This window comes from Trichosurus vulpecula, chromosome 8 (assembly GCF_011100635.1).
Source record: "Trichosurus vulpecula isolate mTriVul1 chromosome 8, mTriVul1.pri, whole genome shotgun sequence".
NCBI classification, from domain to species: Eukaryota; Metazoa; Chordata; class Mammalia; order Diprotodontia; family Phalangeridae; genus Trichosurus; species Trichosurus vulpecula.
Genome location: NC_050580.1, coordinates 122,644,586 through 122,664,932, shown reverse-complemented (window position 1 = coordinate 122,664,932; position 20,347 = coordinate 122,644,586). Strand labels below are relative to the sequence as shown.

Genomic DNA, 20,347 nt, shown 5'->3' with positions numbered 1-20,347 from the left:
TAGAGTTACTCAGTGTACATGGCTTGGCCAAGCTAATATAAATAAAAAATGACAAAACTGCCCAAACCAGTTTACAAAATTAATGTTGAGCCCATCAAATCACCAATGGAATATATTATGGAACGGGATAAAATAATAAAATGCAAGCCGAAGGATAAACTGTCCAGAACATCAAGAGAAATAATACAAAATTTCAGGAGAGAGGAAGGATTATTATCTGAAACTACTACAGTGGAGTAATTACCAAAATTATTCAGCACTGAAGGAAAAATAAGTACATCAGTGGAAAAGATTACAGAAGTAAAACATAGAACAAAATGCATCTTCTATTACTTGGGAAGAACTTCATTATTCTAGCAAGACTACTGGGGAAATTGGATAGCATTTTGCTGGAAAATGGGAGTTAGACCAACATATTATACCACCTGCCACAAATTCAAAATGGACCAAAAGTCTAAACATAAAAATCATACCATAAAAAAAAATCATTTGAGAATAATAGGATTTGCCTTTCCCTATGGATATGGGAAAGAATAACCAGTTGTGATATAAAGGAAATCACAAGAGATATTTTGATTAAAGTTTTTATATAAAGTCAATGCTTCCAGAAAAAGAAAGGATGTAGACTAAAAAGACTACATTAAATCTCTGAAAAAAGCCTGACCAAAAAAAAAAAATCTAGTGTATTGATAGTTTCTTCAACTATAAAATGGGGATAATAACAGTACCTCATTCTCAGGGTTGTTGTGAGGATCAATGAGATAAAACTTGTTATTCTTCCTGATATAAATATACAAGAATAAGAGCTATTTACTATTAGATCAACAGTCAGATAATATAAACAGGTAGTTCATGAAAGAATAAACACAAATTATCAACAAACTACCTGAAAAATAATATGTAAAAAAGAGTAATTCAATAAAGGTTTATTAAAACAATGTGCAAAGCACTGTTAGCACAGACAGAAAGACAGAAATAAATGGTGCCTGCTCTCAAGGAACATTTTACTGGGGACATACAAAATAGACACATATAAATTCAAGGTATATACAAAGTAATCTTGAGAAGGGGAGAATGTAACAATCGAGGTGAGGAAAATTTCAGGAAATTTCTCACGTAGGGGGTGGTAGCCCAAGGTAGTGTTTTGAAAGACGTAAGACATTCTTTGAAATCAAAGTAAGAATGTATTAGAGAATTCCAGATTTTTGCAGAGGCTTGAAGATAAGAGATGGAGTGTTATATATAAAGAATAATAAGTGAAGAGTAACATGAAAAGAGATGAGGTAAGTGGGAGCCAGATGGCGAAGGACCTAGAATATCAGGTTGAGGATTTTGCATTTTATCCTAGAAGTAACAGGGAGTCAATAAAGTTTCTTGTGAGAGGGGCTGACATGGTCAGATCTGGTTTAGGGATGTACATTTGGCAACTGTGTAAAAGACTGGAAAGGGTAGATAGGGTAAGCTAGAAGCAGGGTGAGCAATTAGGACCTTTTTCTTTTTATTAGTCTAGGCAAGAGATGAAGACCTAAATTAACATAGAGGCTGTATGAGGGGAAAGAAATGGACAGAGGTGAGAGATGTTATGGGGATAGCATGGCAAAGCTTGGCAATAGATAGAAATGAGAAGTGAAAACAGCTGTGAGGTAGTATCTCATACCCAAACTGGCAAAGATAGTCAAAGATGACAAAATTCATTATTAGCAGAGATGTGGGGAAAAAAGTCAGGCTAACTCATTGCTGCTGGAACTGTGAAGTGGTTCCATCATTTCAGACGACAATGAAAGGTACAAAACTATTCATATCCCTTAACTCATCAATCCCACTTTTAGGTTTGTGCCTAAAGGAGCTAGTAACAGGAAGAAAAGACTCACTTGTAGAAAAGTACTCCTAGACTTTATCAGGAGTTCAAATCTGACTTGACACTTACTAGTTGTGTGACCCTGGGCAAGTCACTTAACCCTTTCTGCCTCAGTTTTCTCATCTGTTAAAAAAAACTGGAGAATGAAATGACAAACCACTTCAGTATCTTTGCCAAGAAAACCCCAAATGGGGTCACGAAGAGTTGGACATAATCGAAATGACTGAACAACAGAAGTTGATCAGTTAAAAACAAATTTAAGGTGGCAACATTATGAGAGATGTAATCCTCCTGGGCAGCTATCAGAATAAGTGGGTACTCCATGTTCTTCCTAGTTTTAGAAAATTTTAGCTCCATATCATGTCTCCCTGGTCCATGCAATCTCATTGTTTGTTCCTAGCCCATCTAAGAACCAGAAAGGCAAACAAGATGTAAAAGGGTTAGTCTAGTGTGCGTTTCCATCAGGAGAAGGGAGGAAACTTCTAACAGATGCTCAAATTGATATATTTTAGGAGGAAAAGAAATGACTGGTAGGTAACCAGGGAGACATTTCTTCTAAACTGGAAGGATAGCTCCTGGCAGTTGAAAGTAAGTAACTATGGAACCAGATCACAAGCAGACAAGAAGTAAGTTTGGGCACTTAAAACTGCCACCTCGCTCTAGGTGGGAGGTTAGGTGTTCTGTGAAATGTTATGGGGAAGACTGGAGAGCTGTTCTGCCAGTGGGGCAGTGATGTTTCTACCTTAGGTGAGTTGCAGCCAAGCTCCTTTTGCCTCTATTAAGAAAGAGGCTCAATGCCCATCATTTTGGGTCCAAACACATGATTTCATTAGTGTGTAGAGAATTTCTGATGTGGAAATTCTTTCAATGTAGATCTGTAGGTCATTTCAGAGATTGCTCAGGGTAGTACAGCTTAACCAGTGGTCATGATGGCTAGTGTTTGTCAGAGGTAGGCCTTAAAGCCAGGCTTTCCTGACGCCAAGTCACTGAAACTCACTGCCTCTTGTAACGCAAGAAAATAGCTTTCTAAGAAAAGGACTTTTAAAAAATACCCCAAATATGATTTATACCAAAGGGACAAGAAAAACTTTGGGTGTTAACCTGATGACCTCTAGGCTAAGTAATAATAGCTTTCTTCATAACAACACTGTGAGGCAGGAAATGTATCACTTCCTTTTTATGGATAAAGAAACTAAGGTGCTCACAGAAAAATTAAGTGATTTGCCTGGGGTCACAGTTGCTAAATGTGTGAGTTGGGACTAGAACAGTTATCTGATTTTAGCTTTTTACTATATCACACAAAGAAATATTCATGGGGTGGACGGAGAGCTCTCCAAAGATATATGGGATTTAGACATCAACTCAGGCAAGGAAGTTGGATTGAGAATAAGACTAATATTGTCCTTTAGGATTCTAGTGAATAGGGAGGTCACACGCATCTTCTGACCAACCACTAGGAAAGTCTGGGAGAGACACTTGAGAGAACAAAGTCCATTTTTTAAAATTTTTTTATTTTTTCAGGGTGGAAGGCAGGGCAATTGGGCTTAAGCGACTTGCCCAAGGTCACACAGCTAGTCAGTGTGTCAAATGTCTGAGGCTGGATTTGAACTCAGGTCCTCCTGACTCCAGGGCCAGTGCTCTACTCACTGAGCCACCTAGCTGCCCAACAAAGTCCATTTTTAACAAGGCTTTAACAGGGTTAATTTTTTTTTTTTAAACGTGCCTGGGTGATCAGAGTCCCGATGACATTTTAAACAGCTTCTGTAAGAAACATTTCATGGGAAGAATAGCTAACGAGGCTCTACCTGGCTACTATGTCATAGGGTTGTTGTAAGGAAAGCCTAAAGACTATGTTATAAGCTACTATTACTGAAGAGATGCTGTAGAAAGAGGGACTTTTATCTACTGAAACCCAAGGCTAAGGTGGGCCAGTCTTTGAACTCAAGGAGATGGGGGTACTGCACTTGAGAATTTCATGGAGAAGAAATACTCCTCACCTAGCACCTTTTCACCAAGGGTTCTTAACTTTATTTTGTCATGGTCTTCTTCTAAGGGTAATGATTTTAAATGCATAAAATACAAAAGCTTATAAAAAACCAATTATGGTGAAATACAATGATCAAAATATTAAAAAAAACAACAGTTCATAGATTGTAGGTTAAGAATTCCTAACATAGAGGGAGTTCAAAAGTAGTACTTCAGAAGCTTTCATTCTATGAAGAAAAGAGAGATTAAAGAATAAGCCACTAGTCAAAGAATAAAAGTTTAGAATAAATAGGAAAGAAAATCAATGAAGAGAACAAGGTAAAGAAATCCTTACAAAGGGGGGAGGATGAAAACAACAAAAGATAAGCAGAAGGGGAAGAGAAGAAGAAAATTATGAATTAACCATTTCTGAGGGGGGAAAAGGATGGGAAGAATGAGATAAGATATCAATAAATAAGTAAAACTCCCAGCTGAAGAAAGAATTGACAAAAACAGGAGGGAAGGGGACATGAACAGAAAAAGCGACTCTGTGGGAGCAGGGCTGCATCAAAATAGATAGAGTAAAACTAATTATAGGGGCAAAGCACTGATTTAAGAGGAACCAAAAATTAAAAAAAAAATCCTAATTAAAATACTAGAAATAGAAATGGGAAAAAGTCACAATTTTAAGTCTCATGCTCTTAAATGTGAATAGACTAAATAATCCAATAAATGGATAAGAACACAAACGACCATGATCTGTTGCTTACAAGGAAGGCATCTAAAAAGCAGACAAATAAAAACGAGAGGCTGAAATAAAATTTACTATGCACCAGGTGAATCCAAAGAAGGAGTTTGAAGTATGCTATAACACAATGTAAAATTAAACATTTATAATATAAGTGGAGATGAACAAGGAAATTGAATTATGCTTAAATGAACCCTAGATAATGAACCAGAAATAATATTAAACATAGCATCTAAAATCATAAAAGTAAAAATTAAATTGCAAAAAGACAGACAATAACACAACAGTAGGAGACTTTAACGTTATTTTCTTGCTGACAAAACTAACAAAAGTAAATGAAAGGAAAAATATAGAATTGAACAAATTACTGGAGAAATTAAAACTTAATGACTTATCATGCTTCTGAATAAGAACCACTAAAGAATTTAAATATTTCTCAGCATCGCAAGGCACTTTTACAAAAACTGATTATCTATTAGGGCATAGAGGAATTGCAAATAAATATAAGAAGGCAGATATACTAAACATCCTTTGCAGATAATAATACAACAAAAATAATAATTCAGATAGGTAATAGTGGAAAAGATATTTTATGTTTGGGGAAGGAGGGAATAAGTTCAGTTTCAGACACCATGAATTTAAAGAGATGAAAGGATATTCAAATGATAGTATCCAGTAAACAGTTATACTTATGGGACTAGAGCTTCGGAGAAGGGTCAGGGATAGAAACATGTTGGGGAAACCTGTGTATTTGGAGTACTCCTGAAATGGGAAACCAGAGCAACCACAGATTTTAGAAAACTTTATTGTTAATTTCACTGGCTGAATGATAGTCCAACTTTTGCTACAGATTATTCTGCAGAACAATGGCCATGGTACATAAGATAACAGCAAACTATGAGTATCTGGAAGAAGTGTCCCTCTCCACCTCCAAAAAGACATATTATATCCAAATAAGTGAAAAGATCTCTAATGTTTAACATATACTTCATTAAAAATAAAATTTACAAGTTGTATTATGGCAGTTACCCATTACAATTGGTGCAGGTCAGATGATGACAGATATAAAAATAAGAACTATGCACATTTGTGTTTGGTTGTTACAAAAATGAATATGATGGTTGAAGGAATGGTCTATTTTTAGGCTTTGGTGGAGCCATAATCCCTAATTTTCTACTGGCTCCTGAAGTTACTTGAGAACTATAAGATGCTGGATTGGATCCAAATGCATTTGAGGATTTGCTTTTAGAAGATGTCTTTCTGCATCCCCTAGAAATATGACCAGAGAAATCCAAATTAAACCATGTTGATTTCATTTTGAGTGGTAAAATAAAATTACTCTTATCATGACTTAGTTTAGGCTAACATCTAAATAAAACTCTTACCAAACCAAATGAGCAAAGACAGTAAGAAATGCCCTAGAAATGGAATAACACAAGGTAAAATGATCTACAAGTCCAATCCTGTCACTAGTAGTATTTCCTATATTAATACAAGAATTGCCATACTGAGTCATACACATGGTCAGCCCAATGTTGTCTTTTGCAAAACCAAAGATGTCTTGAGTGGGTATGGTTGCCCTCCTCAATGTGAATCTCAAGAAAACTGAGGGTATGCCAAAGACATTATTGTTTTGTTTAATAATCCATTATGGGTTTATCTAATTCCCTTTTTATACCTATCTTTATTTTCAGCCTGTACAACTTCTTGGTGGTAATAAGTTCCTTGAGTTTACTGATATGTAAAGTAACCTTTCATTTACCTAAGTATACTTAAAGAGAGTTATCCCCTAGATCAGGGAATTCAATAAGTTCATTCTATTTATCCCCATGCTTAGCAATTTTATAGATTTTGATTTCATATCCCTTTGTTCCAGTTTGTTACAGTTACCCACCACTGATTCTGTTTCAAACAACTTAAATAAATGAAAACACCTTAAAGTAAAGCCCCCAAACTCTTGGCCCATGTGTACCATGTAATCATATTCACATTTCAGGAAAATGTATGTCTGGGAAGAAGTGGTGAGAGGGCCATTTTCTCATCTCCCAAACAGCCTACTCTTGGCGTGGAGGAAACTCCTAGGGTAGGTAGGTGAAACCCTGCTGATGCCTTTTAAAATGACAGCAGAGAAGACAGAAAGTGGAGCTGGTCTGCTGGGTGGGCTTAATAGGCAAAGGGAACATGAGCTGCTTTTGGCTCCAATCCACTGGCCTAGTGTGGGAGGAGCTGCTTTCTGAAAGTTGCTTCCCCAACATTCTATCCCACTGTTGCTTCCAACTCTACGTCCAATTACCTTTTAACTCAGAAAGGAAAGTGGGAGTGGAATGGTAGCCTAAGAAGGTGAGGAGTTTCCAGTGGCAGCTCTCACTCCCCAAAATGGTTTATTCTCAAGTCCTCCCAGCACCGTCACTTCCCCTGCTGACCTAAAGATAATGGCTTTTTACAAAACAAAAACAAAAAAAACCCCACACTGCCAGACTGCTTACAAAGATAATGGCAGTGTTATCTATAGAAGCTTTTTGCCACAGAGCTATTTCCTGCTGTATTGTAACTGTGCTGAATTTATGCCCAGCATTAATTCCATGGCATTTTGACATGCCATTACTGTTTCTGCATGTCTTTGGGGCATGTTGTTATGACTATAGTCTTCTGTTGGTCAATGCTGGTCTTCTTTCAGCACTGAAGACTTAAGACTTTTGTTAAATTAACCCTTGCTCTTCTTAAGTAACTTAATGTAGAACATGGCTAGGGCCTGGATGATGAAGTAGGTCTTGGTTGTTCTGAACTGGAAGGGAAACACTTTTTCCTGTTTCCATAAGCTGACCTCTTGCCGAGAAATAAAACCTCAAATGAATACCCCTGCTGTTTTTCCTGGATTTGCTGAATATTAAGTTTGCAAATAGTCACTTCCATTTCACCTGGGCAGTTTTTTTTTTTACCCATAGTCAGAACATCAAATACACAACTGGCTTATTGTTTACTGTTCAGAAGAGGCAAAACATGGGGATAAAAGAACCCAGGGTAAGGGTTCTGAAAGACAGTCATCTAGTTGAGTGGGCACAATATAACGGGAAAATTCTCTTCTATAGCAGCTTGATGAGTGAAAATGGAATAGTAATAATAAATTGGCTTTTCATTTCTAAGAGAGGGTGTGATGTGAAAAAAAATCAATAACAAATATAAGTGTATATTGGAATAATAAGAGACACTTATGCTTGATAACATGATTAAAATTCATCATCAAAATCTGTGAAGCTTTTTGGATAAAGCTGAGTTTCATTTAGCCTGACAAGATTTGAGGCCAGATTATAGTGGGAAATGTTTCTCTTTAATAAGTAAACAAAACAGCCCCTGGTTTAAGATTAGACCCAAATAAAAATTATTTAGAAGATAATTCACCTGTTTAGGAAACAATTACATTTTGTGCATACTCTATTAGAGAATAAAACATTTCCCAAAGCAGCAGAGCAAAGGAAGAAAATAAGAACATTAAAAAACCCCTATGGAATAACTGCTGGTCTCTGGTGTACTGAACACTATAAAATTAAACTCATTCTTAGTAATGAGCATACATTCCTGGGCATTGGCAGAAGAACTAGCATAAAAAAGGTAGTGATTCCACATAGAAAGTGATAACTAAGGAAAACATGACCTCTGTCCCAACCCCAACATAATTTTCAATTTTACTCTCTAGGAGGCCACAAGGGAGAATACAATAGCTTACAAAGCTTACTACAGATTTTTCCCATTATCTAAAAACATCTCTGTGAAAATGTCGTTATTTTTAGTTTCACATTTTTTAGATTTAAGTAACAGCCACAACCCTACCCATCCCTTAACTAAACAGGCAACAATCCAGAGCTCTCTTTTATGGCTATAATAGGAAGGCTTGCAGAGAGGCGACAAGGGTATAAAGAAATGAAAAATAACCAAGCACTTTGAATTATACTCCTCTATATGGATTCGACAAATCAAACACATGAAGGTTTTGCTTTCCTTACAAAAAAATAACCAAGGTCTACATTTTCTTTCACCCTGAATTCACCAAATAACACTGGTTTTTAACTGGCTCCTAAAATGAAAGGTTGATGATGTTATATTGGTACTTGGAATCATTAACTAATTTTAAATTAGGATTTACAATTAACTGCTGGACAGATAATGTATGTAGTCCTCTTCTGGATCTTCCAGGTTACAACCCTCTCCTGGATATTGTTGCAAGGGTAGGGAGATGAAATCTCTGTCTTATATAAAAACAAGCAGAGGTTTTTTTTTTTTTCATCATGTTCCTAACATACCAATCCACCAGCTTGTAGATTCAGAATCATATGATTTTGAAGAATTTTAATGTAAGAAACAGCAAATATTAATTAAATAGATAATTCTATAGTGATGAGTTAACTACTTGGTATTTATGTAGAGGTATTATGGACTAGTATATAATCAGCTCAAGAAAATCATTTATTTTGAAAATAATCTAGATGGAATCACTGTAGTCCAGAACAGATAATTCAAGAATCTGAAATATAATTTTTTATCCCCCTCAAATCTGAGCTAGCAGTTTGTTAATGGGAAATGTAACCATTAGTCATTTCGTCACTCTGAGCCTTGGTTTCTTCATTTGTAAAATAGGATAATAATATCTGTCTGTAGTATTATCAGGACCAAATGAACTAATGTACATAAAAATATTTTGTCAAGTGAAAAATACTAAACAAACATAAGGTATTATTCAAAAGCACCTAGCATCATGCATATACTTTAATAAATATTTGTTGGATGACTAACAAATGCTTCAAACCAAACCAGAGAAATAGTGTAGTTTTCTTCCTGCTACGATGGGTTGCAAAATATAACCCAAAGCAAAAGAAACATACCTCCTTGAATTTGATTGCTGGCTCCCATGGCTTGTTTTTCTCCTTTTGGACTTTTGAAAGGTTGGCAACCTTCTCCTCTTCCTCTCATTTTTAGTTTTATTTGAAAAATAGTGAGAAGATACTTGGGTTTCTTCTTCATTTCTTTCGGCATCGTGAGGACTTAACCGTAGGGGATCATTATCATTACCTACAAATGGACAATAATACATACTCTTAGGCAACATTGTTTTGGTTTCAAATCAATATTTTTATAGTTGAGGGAAATAAAGCTTTTGGATACAACACTTCCTGGTATCTTGATAGTTCTATGGGTTTGGGAATTTAAGTTAAAACAAGAGAGAACTTATTGGATTTCAATCTTGGAGTTAAAACTTTCTTATCTCTGAGTCCCATGAAAGCAATTCATTCATAATGTAAGCTACAACTCAAGAAGCAATTCGCAGCATTTTGGGAGTTCTGACACTTGGTGATTTATTCATTTTCATAACATCCCTTTCCTACTCATATCCCAAATACTCAATGGCAGCACGCACACAACTAAAGGAATATATATATATAAATTTATTTTTTTACAATATCAGTTGAGATAACTACATACAATCTGGGCCATCACAAAACCAGGATTGTGAACCATTCTCTTAGTGGTTCATATTACATAGCCCCTGTAGGACATCTTGAGTATTTGACAATAGATAAATACCATGCAAATACATCATTTCCCAGAAGTATTACTGCAGCTTTAAGCTATTAAAGCTAGCATTAATTTAATTATAATAGAGGAAAAAAGGCCTGTTGGACAGGAACTACCTTTAGCAAGGTCTATATTTGACTAGTCAGCATGGTATATACCATGCTGCTCACTGGACTGAGTTAGCAAGGAGATCAAGGTTCTAGTCCTGGTGCTGCCACAACTTGCTGTGTGATTATGGACAAATCACTTCATCTCTGGGTCTCAGTTTCCTTATCTATAAAATGAGGATGATGATTCCTGCTAAGGTTCTTCTCAGTTCTTAGCATTTGACGACGCTGTAACTAACTGAACCATGTTTAATAAGGACAAATACTTCAGTACAAGGTAGAAACTTATTTAACAATTAAGCAACAAAAAATTCTAGACAAACTTTTCTTTTGATATGTGCAGACACATCTTCACATAACAGCTGTGAACATTTCACTAATTATGTTGTCAAAGAGTATCTATGAATGTATAATTCTGCAACAGTGATAATTTACAAAATGATTTGCATTTCAGAGTACTTCGAAGTCACGGAATTTGTCTGCAGAACACAACTGTGACTCTATTTCTATTTTATAAAGAAAATCATTTGTTGAGTGGTTGGTAAGCCAGGGCAGGGGATAGGGAAGAAGTCTTAAGAAAAATCTGCTCCAGTCCACTCCACCATATGGATGAATCTTCATGTTATCACTAGCATAGAGGCAGCGTTCACCATCCATTATGGTCCTATTTCATCTATACCTAAGCAGCTTCCAAATATTTGTACTGTCAAGGGTACCACCATCGTTCTAGTTGTGAGCCTGAATGACTAGAACGATGGTGGTACCCTTGACAGTACAGGGAAGTTAGGAAGACCTGGGTTCAAGTCTTGCCTCTATTATATACTTGCTTTGTGACTCTGGGCAAGTCATCTCTTTAAGACTATTAAGTTGTAAAGAAGTGCTAACCTGCAACCAAGGTCAAGTCCCTATCCCTAAGACATTCAAAAAGAAACTATCTGCAGAAGTGAATAAAAACATGAAAACTGGATCTTGACACTGTGTCTAATTACAAGGCAACATATTAGAGGAAAAATATAAAAAACTATTCCTTTGGCATAGGATAATATAGTTTTCATTCCCACCAGTCCCCTTTTTAAATCTTAGTAATAATGAATATCAAGAGGACAGCAGCTATAGGAGTCTTTTGCCAATGCTTAATCGAATGCTTAGAAATAGTTATATTTCTGTGGAATTTTTGTAACAGGTATTTTTATGGACAAAGAATACATAGATTTTATATTGTGCGTTCTTTTGACAAAAATTCTGATCTACGTTTTGACTTTATTTTTACATTATTCATGAAAGTAGATCATCTTCTAGACAGTGAAACTGTGGCACAGAAGTTATATGTTGCTTTCCCAAGCTAGTTAATAGCTAAGTTAGAATTAGCATCCACAACGATTCCTCTCCCTGTATAAATCACCGGCCACATAAGAGCAAACTACCTCCAATTCCTACCTTCTGTTTTTTCATTCCTATCCTTCTTGATCCTACCTTACCCATGCCTCACTTCAAACCCACTCAGGCCTTCCACTAGTCTTTATGGGATTCAGTTCCATAATGAACAGCTACCTCTTCTCCCTGGACCTGTTACTCTTTCATTCACCCTTCTGTCGACTAGTCCTCATGACACCACAACCTCTCCAGAATAGACTATATCTCCCCAGCTCCCACTCTGTCCCCCTGCAATTCCCACCTTTCCCTATCTATTGGTTCCTTTCTTACATAATTCAAACACGCCCAAGTCTCAGCACCAAGCCACTGTTCTATATCTCTTACCTTTCTTAGCCAGACTCCTTGAAAAAACCACTTACCCTCACTGACTCTACTTCCTCTCATTCACTCCTCAATCTTGGTTTCTAGCCTCACTCAACTGAAACTGCTCTCTCAAAGTCTTTTTCCTCTATCCTTTCTCTTGGTTGAGCTCCCAGGTTTATATATCCAATCCAGGCTCTTTCCTGAGCTTCAGTTCCCTATCACCAACTGCTTACTAGACATTTCAAATCAGACATCCCAGAGACATCTTGAACTCAAAATGGCCAAGGCTGAACTCATTATCCTTCTCCATAAACTCCCCCCCTCCTCCAAACTTCCCTTTTTTGGGTAAAAGGTATGATCATCCTTCCAGTCTCCCTGGTGACTAATCTTGGGATTGTTTTGTATTCTTTTGTTTTCTCCCTTCCCTCACATATCTAATTAATGGACAAATCTTACTGTTTCTATCTCCATAACATCTTTTACATCTGACTCCCTCTCTTTGCTTATAGATCTATCACCTAGTTAAGACCCTCTTGCCTGGATCATTACAATAGCTTCTCCTGCCTCAAGTCTCTCACCACTCCTGTCCATCTTATAGACTTCTGTCTAAATAATTGTCATTAAGCATAACTCTGTCCATGTTACTGCCCTACTCAATCAGCTCCAATGGTTCCTGTTGCCTATAGGATAACATATGAGACTTTCACAATCTGGTCCTGGTCCTGACCTATTTTTCAGTGTCACTGGACATTGCTCTCCCTCTGGCATTTTCTGATCCAGTCAAAATGATTTCCTCTTCTTTGTTCCTCATAAAATATCTCCACCTCTTCCATCTGTGTCATTATAGCGGCCAGTGCACATTTCTGGAATGCATTCCCTCCTCAGCTCTGCCTCAAAGAATATCTCCCTTCTTTCAAAGACAGAACTCAAGCACAATCTTCTTCATGCTCTTTATTGATTTTCTTAGTTACTATTTTTTCTTCCCAAATCATCTTGAATGGATTTCCATTTATTTCTTCATATTTATTCTGTACACAAACACACGCACACATGCTTCTTGTCCTTCCCAATAGAACGTAACCTCCTTGGGAATGGGGATTTTTGTATCCAAATGCCCAGCACAGTGCTAGGCACATTGTAGGAGTTTAATGAGGTCTGTTAACTTTGGTAACTTTTTCTACTACATCATACTATTCTATGGTCCCACCTTCAGGCCTCTAAGGCAATAATTAATTTTATTTAAGTTATATTCTAAAGTACTGGGTACCCTGTTTAAGAACAAATGTTACTGGCCTACTGAATAACATGCTTTTGGTGTTGTTGGGTCTGGCTATGTCAAAGTGTAAACACTTAACAGAAAGTAAAAAAGCCATGTGCTTATCCAGGGTTTTTTTTTTAGAGACATAGATTATATAAATAACTCTTAATTAATAAACAAAATGAGATATTGAATATTGAAGAGATACTGAACCTGGCAATGTACACTCAGAGTATTTCTGGAGGACTGAAATCACTTCAGCACCGTATTTTTCCAGTTTGTCTTCTGTAACACCATCAATTTGAAGCAAAACCTCAGGATCAGAAGATAAAGACTCTATGTACAGGTATAAAACAAACAGAAATCAGATTCTTATTGAACATTTATTAAATAAATAGTACAAATTAAGCAATGGGGATTTAAAATACATAAAAATATTAAAAACATAGTCTCTACTCTTGAGGAGTTTACAATCTATGAGAGGCACAGGACATACAAAGGCAGAATCCAGTATCAACATTATTAGTCCTTGTTAAGGACCAAACGAATGGCAGTCAGAAGAGGGAGTAACCATGAAAAGCTGATATGGCTGGAGAAGGCTTTGTGGGAGAGACAGTACTAGGACTGGGCTCTGAAGTAGTAAAGAACTGCAAAGAGAGCATCTATGACATGAAGGACAATGTAAATAAAAGTGTACAAGTGAGAATGTGCATGACTTAACCAGGAATACAATTAACAGATCTGTCTGATTGGAGTACTAGGGGCAATACTGGAGATCTAGGTAGGAGCCAGACTGTAGAGGGACTTGAACGTCAGCTCAAGGAGTCTAACAGTCTTTATCCTGTAGGTAACAGGTTTGGAAATTTTTGAATGGAAGAACAGGAAGTGATGTGAAGAGCAGTGTTTTCCTCTGTGGAAGTACTGTTTAGGACAGGCTGGCTGAGTAAAAAGACTGAAGACATGAAGGACAACGTGATCATTATAACTATCCTAGGACTAAATGAAAGGGACTAGGCCAGGGCGGTGATGGAAGAACAGAAAGGAAGGGGTGATTATGAACCACCGCAAAGGAAGAATCTAGAAGAAAATGAGTGTTATTCTCAATCAATTATGGCAGATTTTAATGCTGAAGCTGATGAGATCATGAAAACACTTCCCATCCTAAGGCATACCAGTAGAGAACAACATCAAAAACAGTGGAATGCAGGATACATTTTTACTAAAGGGCTATTTTATCCTGACTGAAATTAAACCACATTTTTAAACTTTCAACTCTCCAGAGACCATGAATTTTAGACAAGAAGATTCATAGTAAAATTAATTTTTGGTCTATTAATTTATAGTTCAAGTAACTGAAGGTTCATACATACCTGCAAGCTTTTTTAGAGTAACAGTATTAAATATATTGAAGTAATGGACACCAAAAGCCTTCCCGAGCCCTTTGCAGACCTCTGTAAGTTCTCCCAGGCACTTCTTAACTAGCTCTTCTCTCTGGGATATCTTTGCCACTAAAGCCTTTTGCTTTCTTATACCACTGAAATTCTCAGTTTCCTGAAAGTCCACCTTTGGGGGAAAGAAAAAGCCATATATGGAACTGTAAATAAGCAAACATGCTTTCTAAGTAAAATGAAAATCACTTATGTGCCAGTGATCTGATGGACAAATAAATTCCATTAAATTTTGATGTACCCAATATGACTATTTTGATTCAGTTTTTATTTAAACTTTCCTGAGAAATGATTTTGAAATTCATAAGGACAGAATGAACACAAATTTACAGGACTACCTTTTATAAAATATGTAGTGCAATATATACACCCACACACACATTTAAACATACAAATGTTTATGGTCTGCCTAACACACAACTATTCCTCTTTGTTTACTTGAAAGATGCAGACAGAAGGTAAAGATAAATTTAAATTTCAAATGATCTACCTTTAAATACCCATCCAGAACCACCTGGGCTTTCTCGCCTAACATCACATAGGCAATTGCTTGGTCATTAGCATTGATGTACAAGTCTTCATCCAAAATTTTGTCAAGTATTAGCTTTTTCAAAAGTCTTTCGGCATTATGTCTTGAATAAGCGGCTCCCTTCCCAAATATGCCTGATTGAGTCTTAGCAGTTTTACTCCCTGATGAGAAAGCAAAGTTTCTTTAGCATGTATAGGTAATACCACCAATATCACACTCCCTTAGTGATTTCCATAGATTGACAAATAATTGACGGGTAAGTCTGAACTAGACAGAACATGGATTAAATCTGAACATACTATTTCATAGAAAATCTCAAGGAGAGATATAAATGGATGGATGTTTCTTACATCTTTAGATCTGTTTTTTTCTCTTAAATCATCTATGTAAAAATACTTGCCCTTCCCCCTTCATGATAAAAAATAAGATGTGGCATCTTACAAATATTATACTTCTTGGGATAAAATCCTCTTAAAGCATATTAGTATTTAAAGAAATGTTCTGTATAACAAAATTAATTCTATAACCTTAGAAACAGTGTTTTGCTGATTGTTGCTCATATAAATTATTCTTATTTTTGAATAAAAACTTTCAAATAAAAAACAAAATTGACTTGTGTGTGAATTATATGCCATTCTGTTCTTATGCAGCAAAAGAGTTGTTTTGATTTGCCATTAAGCAATATTAAACATAGACTCCAACTGCCTCAAAATATGCTAAAGAAACATCGTCAAAGAAACACAAGTAATTTCTAAATCATGTACCAAAAAAAAAAATAACACCTAAATAGATCCAAAACAATATGGAGGAAAAGGACAGAAGAAAAAGCAATGTGCTTTTGGTGTTTGTTTATTATTTTCTGGAAGACTGCACATTCATTTCATAGAGGTTTTGAAAAAAGGAATCCTAACAATGGCCTTGCCATGAATACAACTTCATGGCAAGGATCTATTTTGATGCTCTAAGAAGCTTACTATGAGAACTGACCTGTAACAAAAGTGGCTAATAGCTTTTTAATATAGCTTCCCTCTAAAACATTAATACCTGCATCCTTTTCACATAAACTTTTATAAAAGTGGTTAAATAATGATATTATTTTTAAAAGCTAATTTTGTGTTGTTATAACGCTGTTAAATACTACAGGAATATAGAACTGCTTTCTTCTCTGTATCTGTAACAAATTCCCTGGATTTTATTTACATAGAGTAAAATCTACCAATGAAACAACTTACCCAGGAAAATATCAACCAGCATGTTTAGAGTAAATCTTCCACAAGAGCCCATATTCCTTTTATTTCTTTCTCCATTCAATGAATCATGCTCTTGAACAAACTTTATGATGTTTTTCACATCTTCTGTCACATCCCTTGTCTTGTAATCCTACCAGTAGTAAACAATTGTTTCTGTTATAACTAAGATGGCAATTGGTTTTCAAACTGCTAGGGTTTAAAATGAATTCGCATATGATTATACTTTATGTTGCCCATAAAAGACCATTTATACAAGACAACAAATTATAGAATTTTCAGATTCTCTTTCTTCTCCATCTTTATAGGTCTTCCCTAGAAATCATACTGCCTTGTTCTCTAATTGTTTCATAGATGTTTGTCTTATTTCCTCAACTAGATTACAAAATATCTGAGGGTAAACTGTATCTTTTACTTTCTTTGTGCTAGGCTCCAGAGCACCTAGTACAATGAGAGGCATACGGCAGGGGTTTGAGGAATACTTGTTTGAATTAACCAAACTTTCTAAATACAGAAAGAATAATTAGGTAACTATAATAACACAAAAGGGGCCAGATCCTATGAGACTAGCAAATTATTCCTGAAATGTAAATTAGATAAAGGTATCTGCTGGCATTCTATAAATTTTATTAATTTTACAAAATAACATGGTTGGTCTAATACACAGAGAATTACAAATCTATTTGTTTTCCTGGATGAAGATAAACCTTATTACCTACCTCCACTGAAAACAATAGTTTTTGCCCTAGATCGTAAATACATTTTGCTTCATTTTAAATGTTTCATGTAGCTGTGCTTTTGATCCCCACCCTGCCAATCTTGAAAAACTAAAAATTCGCCTTAATAACCAATAACTAACTATTCTGGAGTATCCAATATCTTTTTACAGACCTTTAGGAAAGGAAATAGCATAAAAATCACTTGTCCCAACATGTTTTCAGTAACAGTTAATTTTACAGGATCAATTTTTTTCTCCCTGTTCATCTTTTAAATCTTACTAATATTTCATTTCAAAAGCAAGCAAGTTACCACGCCTCCCCCATAAAATAAATAAAATCCCCTCATTTTACCTTCTTTTTGCAGCAGTTATCACAAGTCACATCTGGGTACTCCTTGCAAAAATTAGGATTAAACTCATTTTCTCCAAAGTATGACAAAAGCTGGAGTCTTCGGCATTCTATTATGTTTTCACAGTAATGTACCATGCTATACAGATTGTTGAAGTGAGTCTGTCGTGTATGACTGTTTCCATCTTTCTCCACTGAAAAATTTAAGGCACATCAAAGAAAAATACACTTAGTAGAACAAAAACAGATGAATATTACTGTTGATAGTGGAAGCAAGATAACTGAATGAAATCAGAAAATTACTGATATATTACAGGTGAAATCCTGTTACAACGAACTGAATGGGTTAGCTATAATCCTATATTTTGCTAAAATGTTAATGAATTGAGTTTTTCTTGGAATAAATAACTGATAAGATAGGGCTTGGAAATCTTTTTGTTAGAAACCTTTTAGTTTCTAAATGGGAGTTAACCTACTAACTATTACTGAATCAAATAACAAGTAATTTATTATGTGCCAGGCACTGTGTAGTGATAAACCAAAAGTAAGTTCCTGCCCTCAAGTGCTTCAACAAAGTACTTAGTGAACTTCCTTTTTATATATGGTATAGAACCATGCACTTCCCAAAAACACTGAGCTAAAAATGGTTAAATTTGGAGTGCATTATAATCTCCAGTAACCTTGATCATATCATTTCACTTATCCACTGGAAAACCCAAGGCCAATAAAATAAAAACAATTCAAATTTATATGACATTTTTCATTTTATAAAGTGCTTTCGCTACAACATCCAATGTGTAAGGTTGATGTGGCAGGTAGAACTATTCCTATTTTACCACTGAGTTAAGACAGGTTATAAGAAAAGTCTTAACCTTCTTTATGTCAAGGATCCCTTTGGCAAACTGATGAAACTCACGGATCCCTTCACAGTACGATATTTTCTGTCTATATTTATAACTGAAAGAAGTGCTAGATTTCAGTAGAGGTCAGAGAAAATATAACTTTTTTTAGCCATCCAAGATCATAGAACTCCTAAAACTATATCCATGAATGATGTGGATGGGGGGTGGGGAGTGGTCCATGACCCCAGATTAAGAACCCCTGGGTAATATAGTAATTTGCTCATAAAAACAGAATGAGAAAGTGCTGAATCCAGGTGTCTTACTGATGTTGCCCCGCCACTTCTTTATACTGTTAATACTTACCAAAAACTTCTCCAACCCCTTCATTAAGCAAAACAAATCGACACATCAAATGTAGAGTCAGTTATACTATCTCACCCTTCAAAGTCTGATACTAAAGTGTTATTATGAGTATTTAAAATATAATTTTCAACGTACCCTTCATTAAATTTTAGTGCCAGTTTTTAAAATTTTAGTCATTTTGAAATCACTCCCTTTCTATATGGAGTGTTCCAAAAGTCTTAGTTAACAGATTTAAGCTAATAAAGCTTAAGTTTTTAAGCTAATAAAGCTTAAATCTGTAACTAAGGCTCTTAGGACGCCCTGTATAAATATTTTGGTTGTTCTTCTATGACTATGTGTTAATCTAAGGGTAATAGGACCAAGGGGACCACAGACTAAAGACTCTGTAACACTCAACAGAAAATTTTAGCTTACTAAGAATAAGTCTCTTAAGTCTGGTTACATCATGGTAGCTGTAGAAAAGCAAACAGTGAGACATTTCACCATCTCTTCCAGCTCTGCCAGATTCCTGGTAATATCCTTCTACTGATTTAGGGAGAGAAGAATGGATAACATAACGCACATCTGGTTTGTCAATCCCCATGCCAAAAGCAATTGTTGCACAAATAACCTGAAATAAAATCAGAAAAGATTAGTTTGTAATAAAAAAATCGACAAAATCTAAGTTTTAAGCTGTGAATAATAATAATATTTAAGCATAATGAAGTTTTTAATGAAAGACTATAAAGAAAATATCAATAGCTTTCTGGTTTTTCTTGTTTTTTTTTAAATTTTTTTTTGGTTTGTTTTTTGGCAGGGCAATTGGGGTTAAGTGACTTGCCCAAGGTCACACAGCTAGTACATGTGTCAAGTGTCTGAGGTCCCCCTGAGTCCAGGGCCGGTGCTCTACTCACTGAGCCACCTAGCTGCCCCTTGGATTTTTTTGTTAAAGAATTTTTTAATGCAAAATTCAAAACCTCTCAAAAAAGCTTTCCTTATGAAGACAAAACTAGGATTGCATTTCATTTAAAATATGGGGTGTCCCAAAAGTTTAATATAGTTTTAAGCTATTAGTCTATATGGTTTCCAAAGAAAAATTTGAATAACAGATGCTTCTAAGAGTTGTATCACCAAATTTTCCTTTTAAATGTTCTAATGAACTATTCATGTTAGGTTAATATTTCAGTTTAGTCACCTCAGTTAGCATAAATAATTAATTCTCACACTGGTAATACACAATCTCCAGAAAACTCCAAAGTAAAGAAAGGCTCAGCACTGCAGTAAGGTATCATATTACTGAAGTTGTCTTGTAACCAAATATTGCTGAGTATTATGAGATAGCTAAGCCCATCATCAATGACAGTCAACCTTGAAGCCCTGTGCCACATTGTTTGTTCTTCTGGGGTTTGGATGTCATAGAGAGAACAGATTAGAGATGCTATGAACAAAGTTGTTCCAACTGTTGTGCATTTTCAGAGTTAATCAAATAATAATGACCACCTTCTCCCATAACTCAATCTATCTATCAGTTGCTCATCTCACCACCACCTTACAAGCTTCCCTTTCTTACAGCTGAACTATCTTGCCATGTAACATCCCCTGGCTTGCATTAATGGTAGCCCAACTTTCAA

General features: G+C 35.7%; 1 protein-coding gene across 1 annotated transcript in view; it reads right to left on the bottom strand.

Annotated features, from left to right (window-relative positions):
• Positions 1-4,627: 4,627 nt before the first annotated feature.
• BLM (BLM RecQ like helicase) overlaps positions 4,628-20,347 on the bottom strand; it is a 55,525-nt gene continuing 39,805 nt past the window's right edge. Inside the window, exons 15-22 of the mRNA XM_036737230.1 lie at positions 19,152-19,347; positions 17,536-17,726; positions 16,451-16,598; positions 15,180-15,379; positions 14,612-14,804; positions 13,455-13,577; positions 9,449-9,635; positions 4,628-5,840 (exon numbers count right to left, since the gene is read on the bottom strand). Coding sequence (XP_036593125.1) covers positions 5,672-5,840; positions 9,449-9,635; positions 13,455-13,577; positions 14,612-14,804; positions 15,180-15,379; positions 16,451-16,598; positions 17,536-17,726; positions 19,152-19,347 — 1,407 coding nt within the window. The 3' untranslated portion in view covers positions 4,628-5,671. The remainder of the gene's footprint in view (positions 5,841-9,448; positions 9,636-13,454; positions 13,578-14,611; positions 14,805-15,179; positions 15,380-16,450; positions 16,599-17,535; positions 17,727-19,151; positions 19,348-20,347) is intronic.